This window comes from Scatophagus argus, chromosome 20, assembly GCF_020382885.2.
Source record: "Scatophagus argus isolate fScaArg1 chromosome 20, fScaArg1.pri, whole genome shotgun sequence".
NCBI lineage: Eukaryota > Metazoa > Chordata > Actinopteri > Scatophagidae > Scatophagus > Scatophagus argus.
Genome location: NC_058512.1, coordinates 2,322,787 through 2,341,721, shown reverse-complemented (window position 1 = coordinate 2,341,721; position 18,935 = coordinate 2,322,787). Strand labels below are relative to the sequence as shown.

Genomic DNA, 18,935 nt, shown 5'->3' with positions numbered 1-18,935 from the left:
TTAAACTGTGTTTGTTGTGCATTTTGTCTTTTATTGGCAAATGAATTCAACTCAAACTAAAGAGGTAGAGAGAGTCTCCAACCATAGCTGTGCAAAAGTGTTCAAAAAGAACAATTAGCCTTCATGAACCAGATGAAGTAATAAAGTAACCTGCCTTTTGTTCCTACCCAACCATTCATGGTCATGTGGAACAGGAAGTATCAGTCATGAAGCACCCAAATTGTTAAGCAACACACAGTTTCACAACAACCAGTCGTGATGCAGCGTTGCCCTTCGCAGAAATAATTCTGATCCTTAGTAAATATAATCCAGCCTCCTGGTGGTGTCTTATCAACAGATAAATCCAGTTTGAAATCCATTTAAACCTTCATGGACATCCGGTCACAGGGTGTAAGTGAGTAACCTTTGAAAGGACAATGTGTGAGTGTAACAGGCAGGGAGTGGCTCAGTCCCAGCATGTGAATAGAAGTTATTCTACTCAGCAGTGCTGACAAAGAGTAAGACGACACCCCACAACAATCATTTACCACCCTGAGGGACCTGCAGCCTCCACCGGCCTCAAACAGGAACTTATCAACCCTCACAGGCTGTGTTTACCTGGGGGGGAGGGTGAAGACTCTTCAGGCGGGCGGGGTCACCGTTTACTCCTTATCCAGAGATAAAACACCAGGAGCATTTACTTTGCGTCTCCTTTGTCTTAGCATGCAGTCTTTTAGAATGAGACGTGCTGTGTTTGGCAGGTTTTAATGAGCTCTAAGTTTAAGAGAAAGACCAAAATGAGCTATGAAGCGGGAAAACCACGACAGAGGTCACTGTGGCTCGACTGCGGCGTGGCTTCGGTGAAACAAAGCCTGATACTGAAACTGGTGGGAGGACGACCCATTTACACCATCGTCACGTCACACACTCGCAAACATGCTTCAAAAAACACGCCGCCGCACTCTGACCCATTTCATCTGCGGCCCTTCCTTCAAAAGGCTGTGTGATTAAACTTTAGAAAATAGAAAACTGGTCCGTGTACTTTGACAAATCAACACACCGCGGCACATTCCAGGAATTCCTCAAGAGAAACGACCGATGGCAAAGAGTCTTGTCTGCATCCCGCTCGGGCTGCCGGTGACTCACCGCCAGCAGGAATTCAACTGCATTACGCAACATTAAGCCATAAAGAGTTTCACAGAAACTGCATCCTGTTGTTTTATCATTTATTTAAGAAGCAATGTAGCAATACCACCTTCCTCGTCTTCACCTCCAAACTCAAACTTAAGTTAAAACTTCAGCACAGGTGGATTAAAGCAGATAAAACTTGTTGGCCGCAGGACACAAAACAAAAACAAGAATGAATATTACATTTTCTGTCGCCGATTTGACGAAAGCTTCACCTTCAGATACGTTCACCTGTTCCAGTCTGACAAAAACATCTGGTTCCAATGTCACAGATGGTCTTCAGTGCAGTGGACAAGTCAGTGAAAGAAAAACAACAACACACTTCTGTGCAGCCAGCAGGACTAAATGTCTCTAACAGGACTTCTCTCCATTCATATAAAAAGTTAAAACAAATATTCACATTTTAAAGCGGTTCATAATGACGTCCCGTCTTTCATCATCTTTAACTGCACTCGGTCCTCATCCCGGCGCAGCCATCTTCACATTTAAAGTTCATCTTTGGTCATCTGATGAGGTTGAGGTTACCTAGTTGTGTCTGATGGAGCTTAAATCCATCATCACAGACCTGTGAACAGAGTCCCTGAACCACGAGGTCTGTGCCCTGCCGTGTTTTCAGTCCGCCAGAGTCTTCCTCCGCTCTCCTTCGTCCGACTAACAGGTGCTGCTCTGCGTGTTGCCGCTGTCCGACACGTACGACTTGCTCTTCCTGGAGTATTTCATGGAGCTGAACGAGACCCTCATCCTCTCCACGGTCCTGCTGCTCCTGCACAGCAGAGTGTTCTTCACGTGGTTTCTGAAGTCCTCCGACACAAAGTAGTAGATCAACGGGTCCAGGCAGCTGTTGAGGCTGGCCAGGCACAATGTGGAGATGTAGAAGCTGTAGCCGTTGTTCATCTTTCCGTCCTTCAGTAGGGAGTAATGCATCACCAGCATGATGTTACTGGGGACGAAACACACGAGGAAAGTCACCAGGACGGTCACGATCAGCACCACCGCTTTGCGGCGTTTCTTCGCTGCTGAGCCGTCCTCCATGCTGTTCCCCAGAGCCCTGAGCAGCAGAACATACGCCACGGTGATCACCACGCACGGGACCAGAAACACAACCATCCCCATGAAGATGAAGTAGTAATACGGGAGCTGGACGGAAGGGAACGGATTGAGGGGGTCCTTTATGATGCTGACGTCGTGGCAGGTGGTTATGTTGGGGTCTTTGAGCTTGGCCGTGTGGTCGTACAGGTACAGAGGTGTGGTGGTGAGCCAGATGAACGCCCAGATGGCCACACAGACTCCCACGGCCAGTTTGTTGTTCTTCCTCTGCTGGGACAGAGGGTGGGCCACCACCCAGTACCTCTGCACGCTGAGGCAGGTGATGAAAAGGACCGAGCAGTACATGTTCCCGTAGAAGAAGCTCACCAGGACTTTGCACAGCGGCTCTCCGTAGATCCAGTTGTTGCCATTGAAGTGGTAGGAGATCTTCAGGGGCGTCCAGATGACGAAAAGCAGGTCGGCCAAAGCCAGGTTGGCCATGTAGATGGAGGACGGGTGCTTCTTCTTGGTCCTGAAGAGGAACACCCAGACGGCCATGCCGTTGGCAGGAAGTCCCACCACGAGCACGATGATGTACATGATTGGAATGAAGACGGTGGTGAGACTGCTCTTCAGCGTGTCAGATGTTACCTTGTCCACAATGACTTGGTCTGAGTTCTCAGGGTCCACCACCCCGATGAATCCCCGTCCCTTAGCTAAAAGGACAAAATTAAACACGTATCAGGGCTGAGACTTGTAGTCAGCGGGGAATAATGTCATTTCTTAACTATTTTAAGCCATTTATCAAACAAAAACTGCTTCTCAGAAGTGACGATTTGCCGTTTTACACCACGAGCCCTCGTTGGGGCTGCTGTTTGGACAGAACTGTTTGAAGACGTCGCCTCAGGCTCTGGGATTATTTTCTGACTGTTTAATCTCAAAGACTGAAGATAAATTATTGACAGATGAGCCCTAACACAAACAAACTAATAACAAAAAATACTCACAACAGCATCTAAAAAACACAACCAAAGAAAATAATCCCACAGGTTAGATATGACGCTACCTCATAAAGGATCTGAATAAATGAATCTGGCCTATGAATTAGTTTATTATTAACTCTGACTCCCCTACATTATCCGACATTCGTGTTTGTTACTCAGCTGGTCACAATGTAGATATGTAGATAAAAACACCGCCAAACTCTCTAATTATATTAAAAACTTTTATAAACATTCATCTTTATAGCCTCCCGCCTGTATTTTAATATCTACACACTCTGTAGTAACTCGGTGTGAGGTGACCTCTCACTTCGAAGCAATAAAACCGAGAGGAAATGCCGACCTTACCTGAAGCGCGTGAGGGAGAAACGCAGCAGAAAAGCACCAGGAGCGACAATAACCGAGTAAAATCCATGTCTGCGTGTACTTTGGACGCTCTCGGCTTCTCTTCTCTTTTTATATTCGTCCTCAGACGTGGACGAGCAGCAGCAGCCCAGGAGGACACACCCCGAGACTACCTGTCTTCGCGCACTGCACGTCACACCCGGCCCACCCACCTGGCGTTTGCTGTGTGGTCATTTCCTCCACCTGGACGAGGAGAAACACTCTGCAGACCGGAGACACACGACAGACCATCTTTGTCTTTGACTGTTTGACTTCTGTGTAAAAACACACCCTTTGCTGGCAGCTTTTCCATCTGATCCGACTGCCCTCATCCTGTAAGTCGACCCGTTCAACCTTAAAAACCACAAGTAAAGGATGTCAATAAGTAACTATAAGTAATAATAAGTGTGTGTTCTCATGTTGCAAAAGTAGAAAACACTACAAAATCTGGTTCATTTGTAACGTGTTTCAGTTAACTTTCATACACCAGGAGGCGGCGACTGCGGTTTGGTCCCAAATAAATAATAAGAAATAAATCTCCTCTAAAGCAGCTTCAGCAGGAGGAGGGAACTGAACACGTCAGACACCGGAAGGCTTGTTTTATTTAGTATCAGATTGCGTTCTGAATTTACAGCAAAGGGTAATAAAAACAGGATTATACTGAAAACGAGGAACAACCTGACTGACAGTAAAGTCAGAACAAATGTCAGAAAGCATCACTGTGACACTCACATCCAGTTCAGAGCTTCATGTCTCAGTCAGAAAAACACTTTTAAACACTTTTTAAAAGACCTGCAGAAAGCACCTCAGGGTGAAAAGGTTTTTTACACGTTTATTGACAGACTTTAAAATGTAGTTACACAAGTAAAATGACCTAAAACACACACACACACACACACACACACAGATAAATACACATGTAAAATGTGTATCATGGACGCTAACCTCTTATGGCACGTTAAAACGCTGACCTCAATAAAAGATCACACACATTAAAAACGACTTAAAAACAAACGTTCAGATCCCAGTGAAATCAAATACAGCAAAGTGCATTAAGTAAAAGTTGTATTACAACAAAAACAATTAAAAAATGCAGTAACTCGGTAGAATTAAAAGAGAAATCAGTTTTGTTTTATACCCGAGGAGCTTAAAACCTCTTGTGGGGGGTCTAGCAGTCGGTGCTCTGGGTGTTCCCCGACTCGGACGTATACGTGCTGTTCTTCTTGGAGAATTTCAGAGCGCTGAAGGAGACCCTCATCCTCTCCACCGTCCTCTCGCTCCTGCACAGGAACGTGTTCTTCACGTGCTCCCTGAAGTCCTCGGAGATGAAGTAATAAATGAAAGGATCGAAGCAGCTGTTGAGACTCGCCAAGCACAGGGTGGTGATGTAGAATCCGTACAGGCTGTTGTCGGCCTCGCCCAGGAGGAGGATGTAGTGCACCAGCAGCATGATGTTACTGGGGGTGAAGCACACCAAAAACATCACCAACACGGTGACGATCAAGACCACAGCCTTCCGTCGCTTCTTGGCGATGGCAGGGTCCGCCATGCTGTTCCTGAGAGCCTTGAGCATGAGGACGTAGGATATGATGCACACGACGGCGGGCACGACAAACCCCAGAGTTCCCATGGTCAGGAAGTAACCCGCTGCCGTCTTCTTTTGGCCGGGCCTGGTGACGTCATGGCAGGTAGAGATTTTGAGGTTCACCAAGTAGACCTCCTGATCATAAAGGTAGAGAGGGATGGTGACGAGCCAGACCACCACCCAGACTGCGACGGAGACGGTGATGGCTAAACGGTTGTTCCTCTGCCGCTGGGAGAGCGGGTGGACCACGGCCCAGTAACGCTGGACACTAATACAGGCGATGAAGGCGATGGAGCAGTACATGTTGCCATAGAAAAACGCCACCAGAACTTTGCACAACCCGTCTCCGTAGATCCAGTTGTTGCCGTTGAAGTGGTAGGCTATTTTTAGTGGCACCCAGATGACAAAGAGCAGGTCAGCCAGAGCCAGGTTGGCCATGTAGATGGAGGACGGGTGCTTCTTCTTGGTCCTGAAGAGGAACACCCAGATGGCCATGGCGTTGGTGGGAAGCCCCACAACGAACACGATGATGTAGATGATTGGGAGGAAGACGGTTGTAAGACGGCTGCTGAGGACTTCTTCGCCTCGAAAGCCGACCCACACCCCATCGCTGGTCTCGGTAGCAGGGAAGCCTCTCAGGTCTGGCTTAGCTGGAACAATCAGTTGATCAATCAGTTAGTCAGTGGAGAAAAAAAACTGACAACTCAGAATTACTTCAGAATTCAGAAAATCAATAAATTGTCACTTTTCAAACAAAAATCTCAAATATTTGCTCCTTTGTCTCTTATGACAGTAAATGAAGTTTTTGGACTGTTTTTTGGACAAAAAAAGCAACTTTAAGACATCACTTTGAATTAATCGAGAAAATAATCAGCAGATTAATCAATAATGAGAATTGTCAGGTGGAGCCCAACGCATGGAGGATCGACACTGCTGAAACCACAAAACAAACAAATAAATGAATGACTCAGTGAATAAATCTAAATGATCACTCAACAGCCTGTTGAGTGTTAAAATGAAGGAAAAATTAGGGAAAGTAAACTAGACAAATACAGAAGTAAATTATAGAAGAAACATCAGTTTATGTCATATTATATTGAGTCACTTCACTTTTGATTTCGTCAGTTTCGGTCCTCCATACCAGCAGTGTCGAGCAATAATAACTATGACGGCGTATGGAAAGCAGAAGTCCAACTCTCTGAAACTCAAATATCAGGTGGACTCAGTTCTTTTGAGCCGTTTTCTACTTCTCATCAGGCCACTTCAGATAAAACTGCATAACTCAGAGGCATCAAGCTAAAGCTGACGGACTAATCCGGACAAACAGCAGACAAACAGGGCTTCTGGCAGACGTTCTGCTTGTTGGATCAGGACTCTTATCAGAGCTGATTATCTTGTCCCACACAGTCAATAGGCTTCAGATGGAAGTAAACATTGAGAATCTTACCGTCCTGAGTCAGGCAGGTGTGCAGGCAGCCCAGCAGGATGACCAGACTCAAACACCGCGAACTCACAGTCATGTCTTCAAAAGGGGCTAAAAACAATCCGCGGTAATGTCGGCGGGGTGTGGCCGCGTCGCTTCTCCTCGCCTCCGCATTTACAGCCATGCACTCCTGAAACGGCCGGTTTTCACACCTGCGTGATGTCACCCGGTCAGGTGACTGCGCACAGCCAACCGAAACACGCCTCGAGTGGAAGTCAAGTGGGATGAACCGGTCACGGCGCAGAAAACACCAAAGGATGTCTTATCTGCTCTCCAGGAATGGAGACATCTGATAGTGTCTCATGAGACCCACGGGTGGGATGGAACCGAGTGCATTAGAACACAATGAGATCAGCCTGAATCACCCACAGCATTAAAGCAGTGAGATCAATCCAAAATCATCACCAAAACACTCTGAGGATCATCACACACCTTTAGAGTACGGAAGGTTCTAAACGCAGGACTTTGACTAATAGTGGAGTGTTTTCATAGTGTGGTATGAAAGAACCCGAAGAGGTCAACACGGCTGTACGCCATCGACTCATCTGCCACTTATTCGCCTGATTAGATCAATATTGATTCAGTGTATGACCATCCCAAAGGCTGAGAGTCCACCTTCATGTTGTTTTGTGCACCCGAGAGTCCAAAACCAAAAGGTTTTCCATCAACAGAGACGAAGAGAAAAGCAGCAAATTCTCACAATAAGCTGAGCTCGAACCTCAGAGCCTCAGTTTGTTTTAACTACTTTATACACAGGCAGAGGATGTATTCTTATATGAAAAGTAAGTAATGAGGTGGAGTTCCAGTGGTATAAAATGGAAAAACTCTGCCAAACTACACAGCATTTGAACTTCAGTGCAGTACTTGAGTAAGAGAAATTAACTGAGATATGGACTGAAAGATCCAAAGAAGCAATTACTCGATCCATACACACTCAGAGGCAGATGAGGTCAGAGTTTGTCCTTCAGGTCACCTTTTATTGAAAGTGCAGTAGCGCCATCTGCTGGACGAGAAAACAACATACACATGAAGTACTTCACATTCCCCACCAGCAGGGGGCAGCATGATACAAACTGACTTTGCTGTCATTCTGAATAACAGCGTCACAGTGAAATGACAAAATGTTTATTCACAGACCAAAAGTGGTCAAAAGTGGTGAATATTAAAAGTAAAAAGCACAAAGTGAGAGCTGACTGACAGCTTTAAAATGTGTAACATAAGTGCTTTAAAATACGCTTTACAGCAAAAGTATATATAAAAATAAAATATATATATATATATAAAATGAATTCCCTCCATTAAATGCAATACCTACAGATTCACTTGCAGCTTATAGACCAACACATACAGTGCGAAAGCAAAAGCTTTTCATATTATCAAACGCTCAGCTGAACCGTTCCAGAAAGCTCATTCTTGTCTAATCTCAACTTCCTTCCTTGCTTTGTTTTTCCCTCCATTCATCACCCAAAAGGCGCGTCTGTTCAGTGCGCACTCGGAGGATTTGCCACCATTTCTGTTGGCGGTTTGGCTTCAGTCCCTCCTCCCTTCATCCTAACCATGAAAGAGAATTTAGCGACGATGAGCTCGACGATGTGCTCTTCATGTGCTGTTTGTTACTTGTGTTTTTAACTTTAATATACCAGGTGAGAGTGTCTGATTAAAGCCTGCTCTGTCTCTCAGACCAGCAGCTTCTTGTACTGGCTGTCGAGGCTTTTATCCAACGAGTCTGACGTGGTGATTTTGGAGATTTCTGTACGACTGGGTTTCAGAATTGCTTTCTGGCTGGATCTGCATGATGAATGACTGTTGCTGCTGCTGAGGTCCTCCGTGATCTTCTTACACCCCAGCACACGGGCCAGTTGCCTCCGACACTGGGATGATCCAAAGTAGTAGACCAGAGGGTCCAGGATGCAGTTCAGACTTCCCACGCACAGAAACACCAGATAGGCAGCGTAGGAGCCGTCGGGGGCCTCCTGGCTCTTCTCGACCCCCTTGTTAAACTGCAGGTAGTGTGTCAGAAGCAGACAGTTTGTGGGCATGAAGCACAGCACAAACATCACCAGCACCGTCACGGCCATCACCACCGCTCTCGTTTTTCTGCGCGAGCGCCCCGGCACCCCATGCGGGACCCTGCTCAGTGACCAGATCACCCAGGCGTAGGACGTCACAGTGATGAGCAGTGGCAGGAAGAAGAGGACGCAGCAGAGGGTGATGAAGTAGATCTTGTAGTGCCCGATCAGCTCCAGCAAGGGCTGGACGTCGTGGCAGGTGGTGATGTTCAGCTCGCTCAGTCGAACAGTCTGTTCGGAGAAGACGAGGGGCACCGAACCAGCGAAGGACAGTACCCACATGGCCGCACAGGTTATCACGGCTCTCCGCGGCTGCCTCCAAGCCAGGGAGTCGATGGGGTAGACGACAGCGAGAAACCGGTCCACACTGATGGAGGCTATGAGGAGGACAGAGCAGTACATGTTCCAGTAAAAGGCCGCGGTGACCACTCGGCACATGAACGCGCCGAACTTCCAGTTGTTGCCGCCAAAGTGGTAGGCGATCTTGAGGGGCAGCAGCGCAGCAAAGACGAGGTCAGCACAGGCCAGGTTCAGCATGTAGATGGCTGTCGCCTTCTTCGGCCGGATCCTCAGACCGAAGGCCACCACCGCACAGATGTTGATCGGCACGCTGATGAGGCAGACCAGCGTGTAGAAGGAAGGGATGAGGATGGTGGACATTTGCCCCGTGAGGAAGAGCCGAGCCTCCTCCGAGATCCTCGTCTCGAAGTTAGTCTGGTCACGCATCCGATCACCTGAAGAATGGTTCACTTTGTCGATATCCTCAGCTCCAAGAATTTCACTCGGGTCGATGGGTTCATCTGTGACTGGAATTTTAAAAAGGCTGAAGGTCCTCCCTCGTGCGCTGGCTGGAGAGGGAAAGCATTTGGTTTGAGTCGATTCACTGGTTCTGTTACAGCCTTAAAGCCTACTTTTTCTTTTTGGGGGAGATTTTATTTTTTTAACAGAAATGGCCACAATTTACTGCTTCCATACCCTGAAATGTGAACATTTTCATTTTTTCTTTGTCTTCTGTTACATTAAATGCATTATCTCATCTGAATATCCAATATCCATATCAGACAATAAATATTATTCTGAATGAGTCAGGGCCCTGGGGAGCCGTTAACGGAGAGTAACAATGGAAAAATAGTCAGAGAAATGAATAAATTACAATTAAAAAGAGTAAGAGAACACTTTGCTAAACGATTAACGGCTTCAGTCACTTTAAAGCAAACATGACAAATATTGTGTGGTTCCAACTTCTCAGATAAGATGATTTGTTGCTTCTCTTTGTTTCCTATTTGTAAACTGAATTTCTTTCTTGGTTGAACTAAACCTTTAGGGGATGTCACTTTGGCCCCCGTGAGGTTTTGATGGACATTTTTGTCCAACCTTGAGCAATTAAAGCTGATTGTTTGGTCTAGTTATTAAAAAAAACAAACCGAAGATGTTCAGTTTACTCTGAGAAAGAAAAGGAAAAGCAACAAATCTTTAAGAGAACGTAAAGAGAATGTTTTTCATTTTTCTTCTTTCATTTTTAAAAACAAATATTAGAAATAAAGCTGTAAAAACGATAAAGCGAAAGAGAAAATGAGTGGGAAGCCTCCTCACCGTTCGCGCCCGCGGCCGAGGCGGCGGCCGCGCACAGCAGAGCCAGCAGCAAAGCGTTCGGACGCACAGAAAACATTTTGACGTCCAAACAAAATAAAAACCTAAACCAAATGTCGTCAGTCCGCGCGGTGTCTCGGTGCTCCTCCGCCTTTTCCCAGCTCCTCTCTGCGGCTCATCACCCACAGACTCGACGGAAAACTTTGTCGCGTTTCCGTCCAGAGTACAGTCGGGGCCGAACCGTCCACCAATCAGCTGCGGCCAGAAGAATTCCTGGCGTCTGACGTCAGCCTTCCGGTCACACAACAAACAGCCACAGCCAATTAACGTGCCAGAGCTAACCGAACCAGAACAAAAACCCGACAAATTCCTGGCAAATGAGGCCATCTTCTTATTAATACCCCTGAACGCAACAACAGCCTGCATGAGAACAAGCTCAGTGTGTTCGGTTTAATACTTCAGCCTAATAAGTAATCTATTACTCCGTCTGTTCAGACAGCTTCATGTCATTCAAACAGCTGACTCAGTCATGATTTGAACAGAAGGGAAGAGTTTCTGTAGATTTGGTCTAAAGGTTTTACTTTCTGGACTCTGGGTGTCTTCAGGGGACTGCGGGATTGTAAATACACAGCACATTAACAGTTTGCAGCTCATCCCAGGAGACGCTGAAGTGCTTCCTCTGTTTCCAGAAGTCAGATACACATCAGTATTACAGCAAGATTACACACTGGAACAGATCAGCAGCTCCTCTTCAGTGTGGCTGTTGTGTTCCGGTACTTAAACGACATTAAAGCACATTTCTGTGTGTAATGTGATGTTCTCAGCATGCCTGCTGCCTCTTCCTGTCTCTGGGTTAAATGCTTTGTTTGACAAGCCTGTAAACTGGCTGTCCAGCCTCTGGAAGCTTCTTTTGCTTGTGTTCCCACTGCTTCTGGTCGAGGTCAAGAGAACGAGCTTCTTATTCTTATTCTCTTCTTACTGACTCGAGGACAGAAGGACGTGCTTGAAAACGAGCAAACATGTGGACGTGAGCTTGTTAGAGAAATGAGCTGGTTGCTTTCTCTGTGTGAGGCTGAGGGGGGAGGATGAGGTGGGAGTCGTCTGACTCATCCATCCTGAGCTTTTTCTCCACGGGGACTCAGTATCTGGGCTCGCAGACAGCCAGGTTGAACCCGTTTCCTCAAACTAACATTCGTCACAATGAGCTGTTTCTTATTTCAGATTCATTCGTGTTTAGACAAGCCCCTCAGGTTTTTCAGTGTGTCGATGCCAGTTTAGTTTGATGTTTTGGGAAATATGCTTACTCTCACCTTCTTGCTTTGAGTTGGGTGTGAATATTGATACCAGCATCAAATGTGTTTGTTAGATATGAAGCCGAGGCCAGAAACAACAACCTGCTGGTCTGGTTCTGTTCAGCAGGAGAGAATCTGCCTGCCTAAACTAATCAACACGCCATGTCCTTCCTGTAGTCCTGTCATCACTTTCAGGTTGACAACTGGCAGAGACATGAAGTCGTCCCGTCCCTGCACCGGACTGCCAAACAGTCCAGAGGGACACTAGCTGTTTCCATCTGCTTCTAGTCTTTATGCTAAGCTAAGCTAGCCAACCGTGGTGTCATGTTTGCTGTACAAAGGAGGGAAAATAAGTGTATTTGGCCACTGGGGGGCAGCAGAGGCCAGCACTGAGCGCCGCTCTGACATATTACCACTTTTTTATGTTAAGGTTGTTTATGTTGTTTTTTTACAACTTAAAAAAAAATCTGGCTCTTCTGCTGCTAAATGCTCCGCTATATTCATCAGCCAGTCGCTAACTTTTCCTGTCAGCTGTTTGATGCTGGGCAGGAAGCGCACGCCTTAAAACAACATGATTAGAGCGCTGAGAGTGAAGCAAAACAGTGAAGGCTGCAGGTCATAAAACCAAAACACTACAAGACTCCACAGGGCTGACAGGATAATTGTGAGCAAAGTGACCTCTTTGTCCTCCATTGTTGAGGCTGTTGTCGATTTTGTCCTGAGAGAAAGCGTAGATGGACAAGGTCAAGCTGCTCGGCGCTGGGCTCCAGCGTTACCCTGAACTACCAGAAGTTCATTCCTTCTCATGGGAGGACGCTGGACGCAGACTGTGGTAGATTAAGTCCAGAGCGAAGTCATTGGCTCGGTAGGCAGGCCAATGTTTCACAAGTTTAATTCATTTTGTCTGTACTCACTTCAGCTCATTTTTATCACCGTCTGGGGATCGTCCAGTCAGGACAGGCTGTAAGTTCAACAAGAGGGCAGGGGGAAAGGAACAGACCCGAAGCATGGCGGTCAACAATAAGACGAGCACAGAGGACGGTATGTTGCGTTCCCAGTCCAGGTTCAAGGGGCCGGGCATCCCTAAATCCTGGTCTGTACATCATCTTATATTCTTTCTTTTAGCTCGTCCTCTGACTGCCTCCGTTCGCACAGATTGTCTGATTTTTCCATCTGGTGCAGGCTTCAGATCAGTAACTGTGAGAATGAAAACCAGCTGCCAGCTATAGATACACTTGTGTGTGAACGTGTGTGTGTGAAAGAGGAAGTGTGTGTATTTGGGTCCATCAGATAGAGGCAGGTGTTAAACAGTTTATAAAAACATCTTACATTCCCAGCAGTAACCCTGCAGTATGTAAAGCTGATATGTTATCTCGTTTTAAATCAAAACCATTTAAAGCACACTGTCTGACGCAACTTTAATAACAAAAATACATATGTTTTATTGTCTGAAACTGTCAAATTAAATATGATGATTAACTCCCTTGAGTGACATCATCCCCCCTCACCCTCAACACTGGATCCCCCCAAGGCTGCGTGCTGAGTCCCCTGCTGTACTCCCTGTACACACATGACTGTGTGTCCACATCAGACAGCAACATTGTTATAAAGTTTGCTGACGACACAGCCATCGTGGGGTTAATCTCCCACAACAAGGAGGAGGCCTACAGGAAGGAGGTCACCCACCTGGAGAGCTGGTGCCAGGAGAATAACCTCCTGCTGAACGTCAGCAAAACTAAGGAGCTGATTGTGGACTACAGGAAGAAGCAGCAGAAGGACATCCGTCCACTCTGCATCGGCGAGTCTGATGTGGAGAGGGTGGACAGTTTTAAATACCTCGGTGTGACCATCACACGGGACCTGTCCTGGTCGCTGCACATTAACAGGACTGTCAAGAAGGCCAGGCAGCGTCTGTTCCACCTCAGATGCCTCAGAGACTTCAGGCTCCCCCTCAAGGTGCTCAGGAACTTTTACACCTGCACCACTGAGAGCATCTTGAGTGGGAGCATCACCACATGGATGGGCAGCTGCACAAAGCAGGACCTCTCGGCCCTTAGGAGGGTCGTCCTCTCAGCTGAGCAGACAATCAGAACAACTTTACCCGACCTGCAGGACATTTACACCAAACGATGCAGGTCGAGAGCTGAGAAGATCCTCAGGCAGCCCCATCACCTCGGACACTCACTCCTCTCCCTGTTGCCATCAGGCCGTCGGTTCTGCTGCCTGAGAACCAACACTGAGAGGATGAGGAAAAGCTTCTTCCCCCAACAGTGAGCGTTAATCTGGACAATCCTACTCCCACCTGCACCAGATATAAATACTGTACATGTACAATATTTAATTTTTACTTACCTATTTTTTTGTAGCAGGGACAAAAAGAATTTCACTTCACATTGTACTGTGTATGATTGTTTGTGTGACAAATAAACCTATCTTGTATCTTGTATCTTGGCAGTGATCGTGAGTATGTGGTAAAATATGCAACGACTGCTTCCGGGAGGAAGGAGATGTTTTTCCAGTCACTGTTAACCAAAGATAAAAGTTTGCTCACCTCAAAGAGTCAGAAAAGCTCAGAGGCACAACACTGACATGACAAAAGCGGTCGTATCGCTTTTCCTTCCCCTTTCACAGGCCTCCTCGCTTACCAAACAGCTGCACTGTGACGTCGTGCTTTCATGATGGTGTCACAACAAAGAGAAAGCCAGACGTCTCGGCCACTAGGGGGCAGCGCAGTCAGCTTCAACATTAAAGTTTTGTTGCATCAGTAATTATAACCCAATAATATGATACTGTAACACCATTCTGCATGATGAGGACTCTCACTTTTGTGTTAAGTATTTTTAATACCTTTTGTTTGCATTAACTTTTACTTTACGCGGTGGTATTGACACTTTAGTACAAAATTTAGGTTTTTCTTCCATCTCTGTGATCCACTGTCTTTGACATCACAGTGAGACATCTGTTCCATCTTTAATATAAAATGATTACGTAATGCAGCTTTAACCTCCCTTTCATTTCTCGCATACGTCCTCGCAAACTAAGCTAATAGTGTTTTTTTTAAATTATTCTGATGTCACTCTGGTGTGGCCCACATTCACCACACAGTGTTTATGTGACTGCAGCGGAAATCCAGCACAGGAAACCATCCAAACTGTCCTCTTATCTGACCCATCAGTGATGGCCAGCGAAGACGGCCGTGTCCTCAGGGAGTGTGTAAATATGGACCGCAGAGCTACTGGAGGAAAAATCAAGACATGAGGTAATAAAACACAAATACACTGGGACCAAACAGCTCTATGATAAAGGAAATGTGGGGAGAACTGATAGAGAGCTGATATTTTTAGTTTTTTTATTTATTACCAGCCTGACACAGTCGTGGGAGAGACTTCATGAATCATTACGGAGACACAATCAAGTTTGATTTGTCACCAAGTGAATCATGAGTGAAACCAGGCTGGTGGGAAATTTGTACTTCTAAGTGTTTCACTAGCTGTTTGAAAAACTGCTAAAACAACCGTCCTTACAAGAGTTTTCTCTCAGAAGTTCACATCCCAAATTTGGCGGCCATGCAGATGTGTTGACGTCCTTTGAAGAAGAGGGGAAGGAGACGTGCAGTAAATACTTTCTGTCTCCAAGGCCTGAAATAGATGTGAGATTCTCTCAATTTCCTTTTTTGAGCTTCTTCAAGAACACACACTTTGAAATACACGACTGCAGAGCAGCAAAGATGCAGTTATTTGTTCTCCATTTGAGTCACAGCCACAGGAAGTGAGGTCACAGGGCTGCGAGGATCAGCCTGTGGTGAGTTGACGCTCAGATGAGATGAAAACAAGAACAAAGGTCACATCTGTGAGCAGCTGGATGTTAGCTCTCAGGTCAGGCTCAAATAATAAAGCAATGGCTGGAATGTGCGAATGAAAGCGGTGGTCTTATCATGTGATTCAAGCTGCTAAAGGTTCCTGTTCATGTAAAGGTAAGATTTAAATCACCTTGAAGCCCCACCAGCAGACGCCGTCTTGTCATCTCGGCGTACACGCATGTGAAACAAAAGTGCTCATGTTGGGACAAGCTTATCATCTTCAGACAGACGTTTCCTGGCTTGGCTCACGGCTGCTTTCTGTTTGTTGCGTAATTCACTTGATGTCCCACAGTGGCATCAGACTACTGGCACAAAATGTTCCCAAAGTTCCCCAATGTGGCACATGTGTCAGTCGTGGAAATGAAGATGTGAATGTGTGTGTGTGTGTGTGCGTGTGTGTGTGTTTGCCACTCGGGTACACCCACAGGAGTGACAGCAGCAGAGAGGAGAGACTTTTGCCTGCGACGCCTCAGTCGATTGTTGGGGCAGAAAGAGGAACGATGGGGAGACGACTTCTCTTCTTCCTCGGGTTTGTTCTCTGCCTGGGTGCTTCTCTTCAGACAGAAGGTGAGACATGTTTGTCAGAGTTTAGTTTCAGGATGTTCCCCTCTGTGGGCGATTTCTTCTCTTGATATTTTTTCATCGTAAAACACCCGCCTGTTCGTGTGCGAGTGTAAACTGATTCATTAATACGATTTGCTGATTAACTGTGACACCACACGTTACAACACACAAGCTGATCAATAAGTAAAGTATCAGCAGCTTCGTTCAATCCACTGATTAGTGAACAATTCATTCATTACATTCCAGTTTTCTACTTTTTATGGCATTTGAATGTAATGAAACAGACAGCAAACAACAACCTGACAACAAAATCACAGGATAGAAATAATAATAATGATATTTTGTTAAGTTTGGTTCTGGATAAACTGATAATCGTTTATTTTGGGGGGGGGGGGGGGGGTGCGCCCCCCTCAAGACACATTGTAATGACGGCCTTGTCTGATACACAAAACTAAAAACTTGTGGTCTAATCAGTAAATAGTTCAGAAATTTGTTTGTCTTTTTATTTCATGTATTTATTTCTTTGGTAAACACATGCCGGGGGAATCAGGACGACCCTAAACACTTTGCACCGTCTTGTTTTTGTCGCAGAGCGAAGGGGAACAGAAAGGCGCAGGAACGGCTCCAAGGGTTCTGGTCCTGTGCCCAGAACATTTAAAGGAGACCCAGTCACCGAGGCCGATTTATTTCAGGGCCCGAACGGGACAGAAGCTCCCATTTCACCTCACTCCCCTCCATTACTGCGGTTGCGCAGCAACAGCACAGCGAGGTTCCTCCGCGGCCCCCTGAGCACTCGGGTCATCCCCATCATTTACATGCTGGCTGTGACTGTCGGGATCCCAGCCAACGTGGCCATCTTGTGCACACTGGCCACTAAGGTTAGGAAGGTGTCCTCCGCCATCCTCTACTGCAGCCTGGCCGTCTCCGACCTCCTCCTCCTCCTCTCCCTCTTCTTCAAGGCTCACTACCATCTCCATGGAAACCACTGGCTGCTCGGAGAGGCTGCATGCCGAGTGGTCACGGCCTGTTTCTATGGCAACCTGTACTGCTCTGCCCAGACGCTGGCCTGCATCAGCACCAAGCGCTACCTGGCCGTAGTGCACCCGTTCACGTACAAAAGCATGCCCAAGAGGACGTGCACTGCCTGGGCGAGCGTGGCTGTGTGGGTGGTGTTTGGTGCCGCCGTCGTCCCCGAGCTCCTCGTCCAGCAGAGCTATCGGTCCCCCGAGTTGAACATCACCACCTGCCACGACGTTCTGCCCCTGGACGAGGGCTCCCACGCCTTCCTGCTCTCCTACAACCTGTGTCTAACCGTCGTCGGCCTCCTGGTGCCGCTCCTGGTCACGGTTGTGTGCTACGGCCGAATCGTCCGCGAGCTCAGCCAATCGCACCACGACTGGGCGATGTACATCAAGGCCAGCTCGCTGGTGCTGGTCATCTTCCTGCTGTGCTTCACTCCCGCCGGGCTCCTGCACCTCGTCCATCACGTGCAGCTGTTTGAGGACAAAGGAGAGACCCTGTACGTGTATTATAAGGTGGCGGTGTGTTTGTGCTGCGTCCACGCCTGTCTGGACCCCTTTCTCTTCCTCTTCATGTCCAGGACCGCAGGCTCCAGGCTTTACTTCAGGCCCTTTAAAGGCAAGAGCCTGAGCATATCTTTTTAAAGGAGACTGGAATGTTACCAGAAAACTGGTTCTGGTGTTTCAGAGTGAGGGAACTTATGCTCTCTGTGGCTGGAATCCAAAGAAAAGCAAAAGGACCTCGAGAGTGTTTCTGACGAGATGAGGCGGACTGACTTCCGGTTGCGCTGAGTCGGTGAAGTGTGTGTCCTCTGCCGGAGGTTTTTATGCAGAACGACAGATGTCTTTGGTGAGCGTGATGAAGGGCAGATTGTAAATATGTTAATATATGCATTCACGTTTGTGTAAGTCTACTAATTTTTATGTAACACACATGATAATTAACGATTTCCTTTCATGATCAGTGTTGTTTTTGATGTTTTCACTCGTAAGATATAATGCATTAATAAGGCTTTATGACAGTGTTTCAGTGTTTATAATATAAGTGTTTACAATCGAAAACTTATAACATGGTTTATAAAGTATTGTAAATGATACAGTCATAATGCGTCACACTTTGTCATGGAGCTATGAAGCTTTATGAATGCTAAACTTACAATTCCACCACTTATGATGCTTTATAAACCTTGTTATAAGTTTTCATGTGTGACATTTATAACTTTGTATAAAATCTTTTGTATCTTTCATGTCTTTTAAATGTGCTTACAATGCATTATAAAAGCTGTCCATTTTATACTTGACATTAACACCCAATCACGACTAAAATAAAACAGACTGACTGTAGTTAATACGTCCCACAGGTCTTCAGGTGTTTTCTGTTATGACATTCAGAGCTGCGATGTCGTGTGTCGTCCAGATAACTTTACACCCACTGGAATGTAAGCCTCGCCATCAGCAGCTTTATAACATATCATTTGAACTTCACTCTTCAGTTACTCCTCTCTGATGATGCGTCGACACACCACCACCTCCAATTATTCACATACAAAGGCTGTGGCTAAACTCTAAATGCACCAACTGTAGGATTTTGTTTACATTATTCTAAATGTTTGATAAAAACAAAAGAAGAAGAAGTGATCAGCTACCTTTTAGCTTTTTATCAAAATAAAAACATCAGTTTAAAGAGTTAAAAGGAGGCTCCATGTCAAAAGCCTTCAACTGTCTTGTTTTATTTTGTGTAAATGGCGCCCTCTGCTGGTGTGAGTGGACACTGACCACAAACACACAAGGCTGTTTAAATGAAACTCTTTATTCAGTACGCAGACACCAGAGGAATCCACCTTTACACTGCATCCACTTGAGCCTTTTCTTATCAAAATAAATGATATCAAGGAC

At 46.2% G+C, this 18,935-nt stretch overlaps 4 protein-coding genes across 6 annotated transcripts; 1 reads left to right on the top strand and 3 right to left on the bottom strand.

Annotated features, from left to right (window-relative positions):
* Window positions 1–1,191: 1,191 nt before the first annotated feature.
* f2rl1.2 (coagulation factor II (thrombin) receptor-like 1, tandem duplicate 2) lies at window positions 1,192–3,726 on the bottom strand. The gene is made up of 2 exons (XM_046375085.1): window positions 3,543–3,726; window positions 1,192–2,909 (listed from the first exon to the last, which is right to left on the bottom strand). The coding sequence occupies exons 1-2, from the start codon at window positions 3,607–3,609 to the stop codon at window positions 1,819–1,821; spliced, it is 1,158 nt and encodes a 385-aa protein (XP_046231041.1). The 5' UTR covers window positions 3,610–3,726; the 3' UTR covers window positions 1,192–1,818.
* Window positions 3,727–4,160: 434 nt separating this feature from the next.
* Window positions 4,161–7,009, bottom strand: f2rl1.1 (coagulation factor II (thrombin) receptor-like 1, tandem duplicate 1). Its single transcript, XM_046375082.1, has 2 exons — window positions 6,611–7,009; window positions 4,161–5,813 (listed from the first exon to the last, which is right to left on the bottom strand). The coding sequence occupies exons 1-2, from the start codon at window positions 6,768–6,770 to the stop codon at window positions 4,747–4,749; spliced, it is 1,227 nt and encodes a 408-aa protein (XP_046231038.1). The 5' UTR covers window positions 6,771–7,009; the 3' UTR covers window positions 4,161–4,746.
* A 587-nt stretch (window positions 7,010–7,596) lies between these two features.
* LOC124051580 (proteinase-activated receptor 1-like) lies at window positions 7,597–10,568 on the bottom strand. Its single transcript, XM_046375081.1, has 2 exons — window positions 10,309–10,568; window positions 7,597–9,563 (listed from the first exon to the last, which is right to left on the bottom strand). The coding sequence occupies exons 1-2, from the start codon at window positions 10,382–10,384 to the stop codon at window positions 8,323–8,325; spliced, it is 1,317 nt and encodes a 438-aa protein (XP_046231037.1). The 5' UTR covers window positions 10,385–10,568; the 3' UTR covers window positions 7,597–8,322.
* A 4,160-nt stretch (window positions 10,569–14,728) lies between these two features.
* On the top strand, window positions 14,729–18,395 carry LOC124051669 (proteinase-activated receptor 3). Of its 3 annotated transcripts, none has more exons than XM_046375260.1 (3): window positions 14,729–14,856; window positions 15,884–16,023; window positions 16,612–18,395. In XM_046375260.1, the coding sequence occupies exons 1-3, from the start codon at window positions 14,852–14,854 to the stop codon at window positions 17,682–17,684; spliced, it is 1,218 nt and encodes a 405-aa protein (XP_046231216.1). In that variant the 5' UTR covers window positions 14,729–14,851; the 3' UTR covers window positions 17,685–18,395. The 3 variants fall into 3 exon arrangements, with proteins under 3 accessions (XP_046231216.1, XP_046231217.1, XP_046231215.1); XM_046375261.1 differs by lacking the exon at window positions 14,729–14,856 and adding an exon at window positions 15,408–15,570; XM_046375259.1 differs by lacking the exon at window positions 14,729–14,856 and having other exon boundaries at window positions 15,408–16,023.
* The last annotated feature ends 540 nt before the right edge of the window (window positions 18,396–18,935 follow it).

What these genes read in the sequence shown, in the direction of transcription:
- f2rl1.1 (XM_046375082.1), bottom strand. Translation starts at nt 6,770, where the DNA reads ATGGCTGTAAATGCGGAGGCGAGGAGAAGCGACGCGGCCACACCCCGC. An exon ending in CACCTGCCTGACTCAGGACG is followed by an intron (nt 5,814 to 6,610) that starts GTAAGATTCTCA and finishes TGATTGTTCCAG; the next exon opens with CTAAGCCAGACCTGAGAGGC.
- LOC124051580 (XM_046375081.1), bottom strand. Translation starts at nt 10,384, where the DNA reads ATGTTTTCTGTGCGTCCGAACGCTTTGCTGCTGGCTCTGCTGTGCGCG. An exon ending in CTCGGCCGCGGGCGCGAACG is followed by an intron (nt 9,564 to 10,308) that starts GTGAGGAGGCTT and finishes TTCCCTCTCCAG; the next exon opens with CCAGCGCACGAGGGAGGACC.
- f2rl1.2 (XM_046375085.1), bottom strand. Translation starts at nt 3,609, where the DNA reads ATGGATTTTACTCGGTTATTGTCGCTCCTGGTGCTTTTCTGCTGCGTT. An exon ending in TTCTCCCTCACGCGCTTCAG is followed by an intron (nt 2,910 to 3,542) that starts GTAAGGTCGGCA and finishes TTGTCCTTTTAG; the next exon opens with CTAAGGGACGGGGATTCATC.
- LOC124051669 (XM_046375259.1), top strand. Translation starts at nt 15,654, where the DNA reads ATGTTGGGACAAGCTTATCATCTTCAGACAGACGTTTCCTGGCTTGGC. An exon ending in TGCTTCTCTTCAGACAGAAG is followed by an intron (nt 16,024 to 16,611) that starts GTGAGACATGTT and finishes TTTTTGTCGCAG; the next exon opens with AGCGAAGGGGAACAGAAAGG.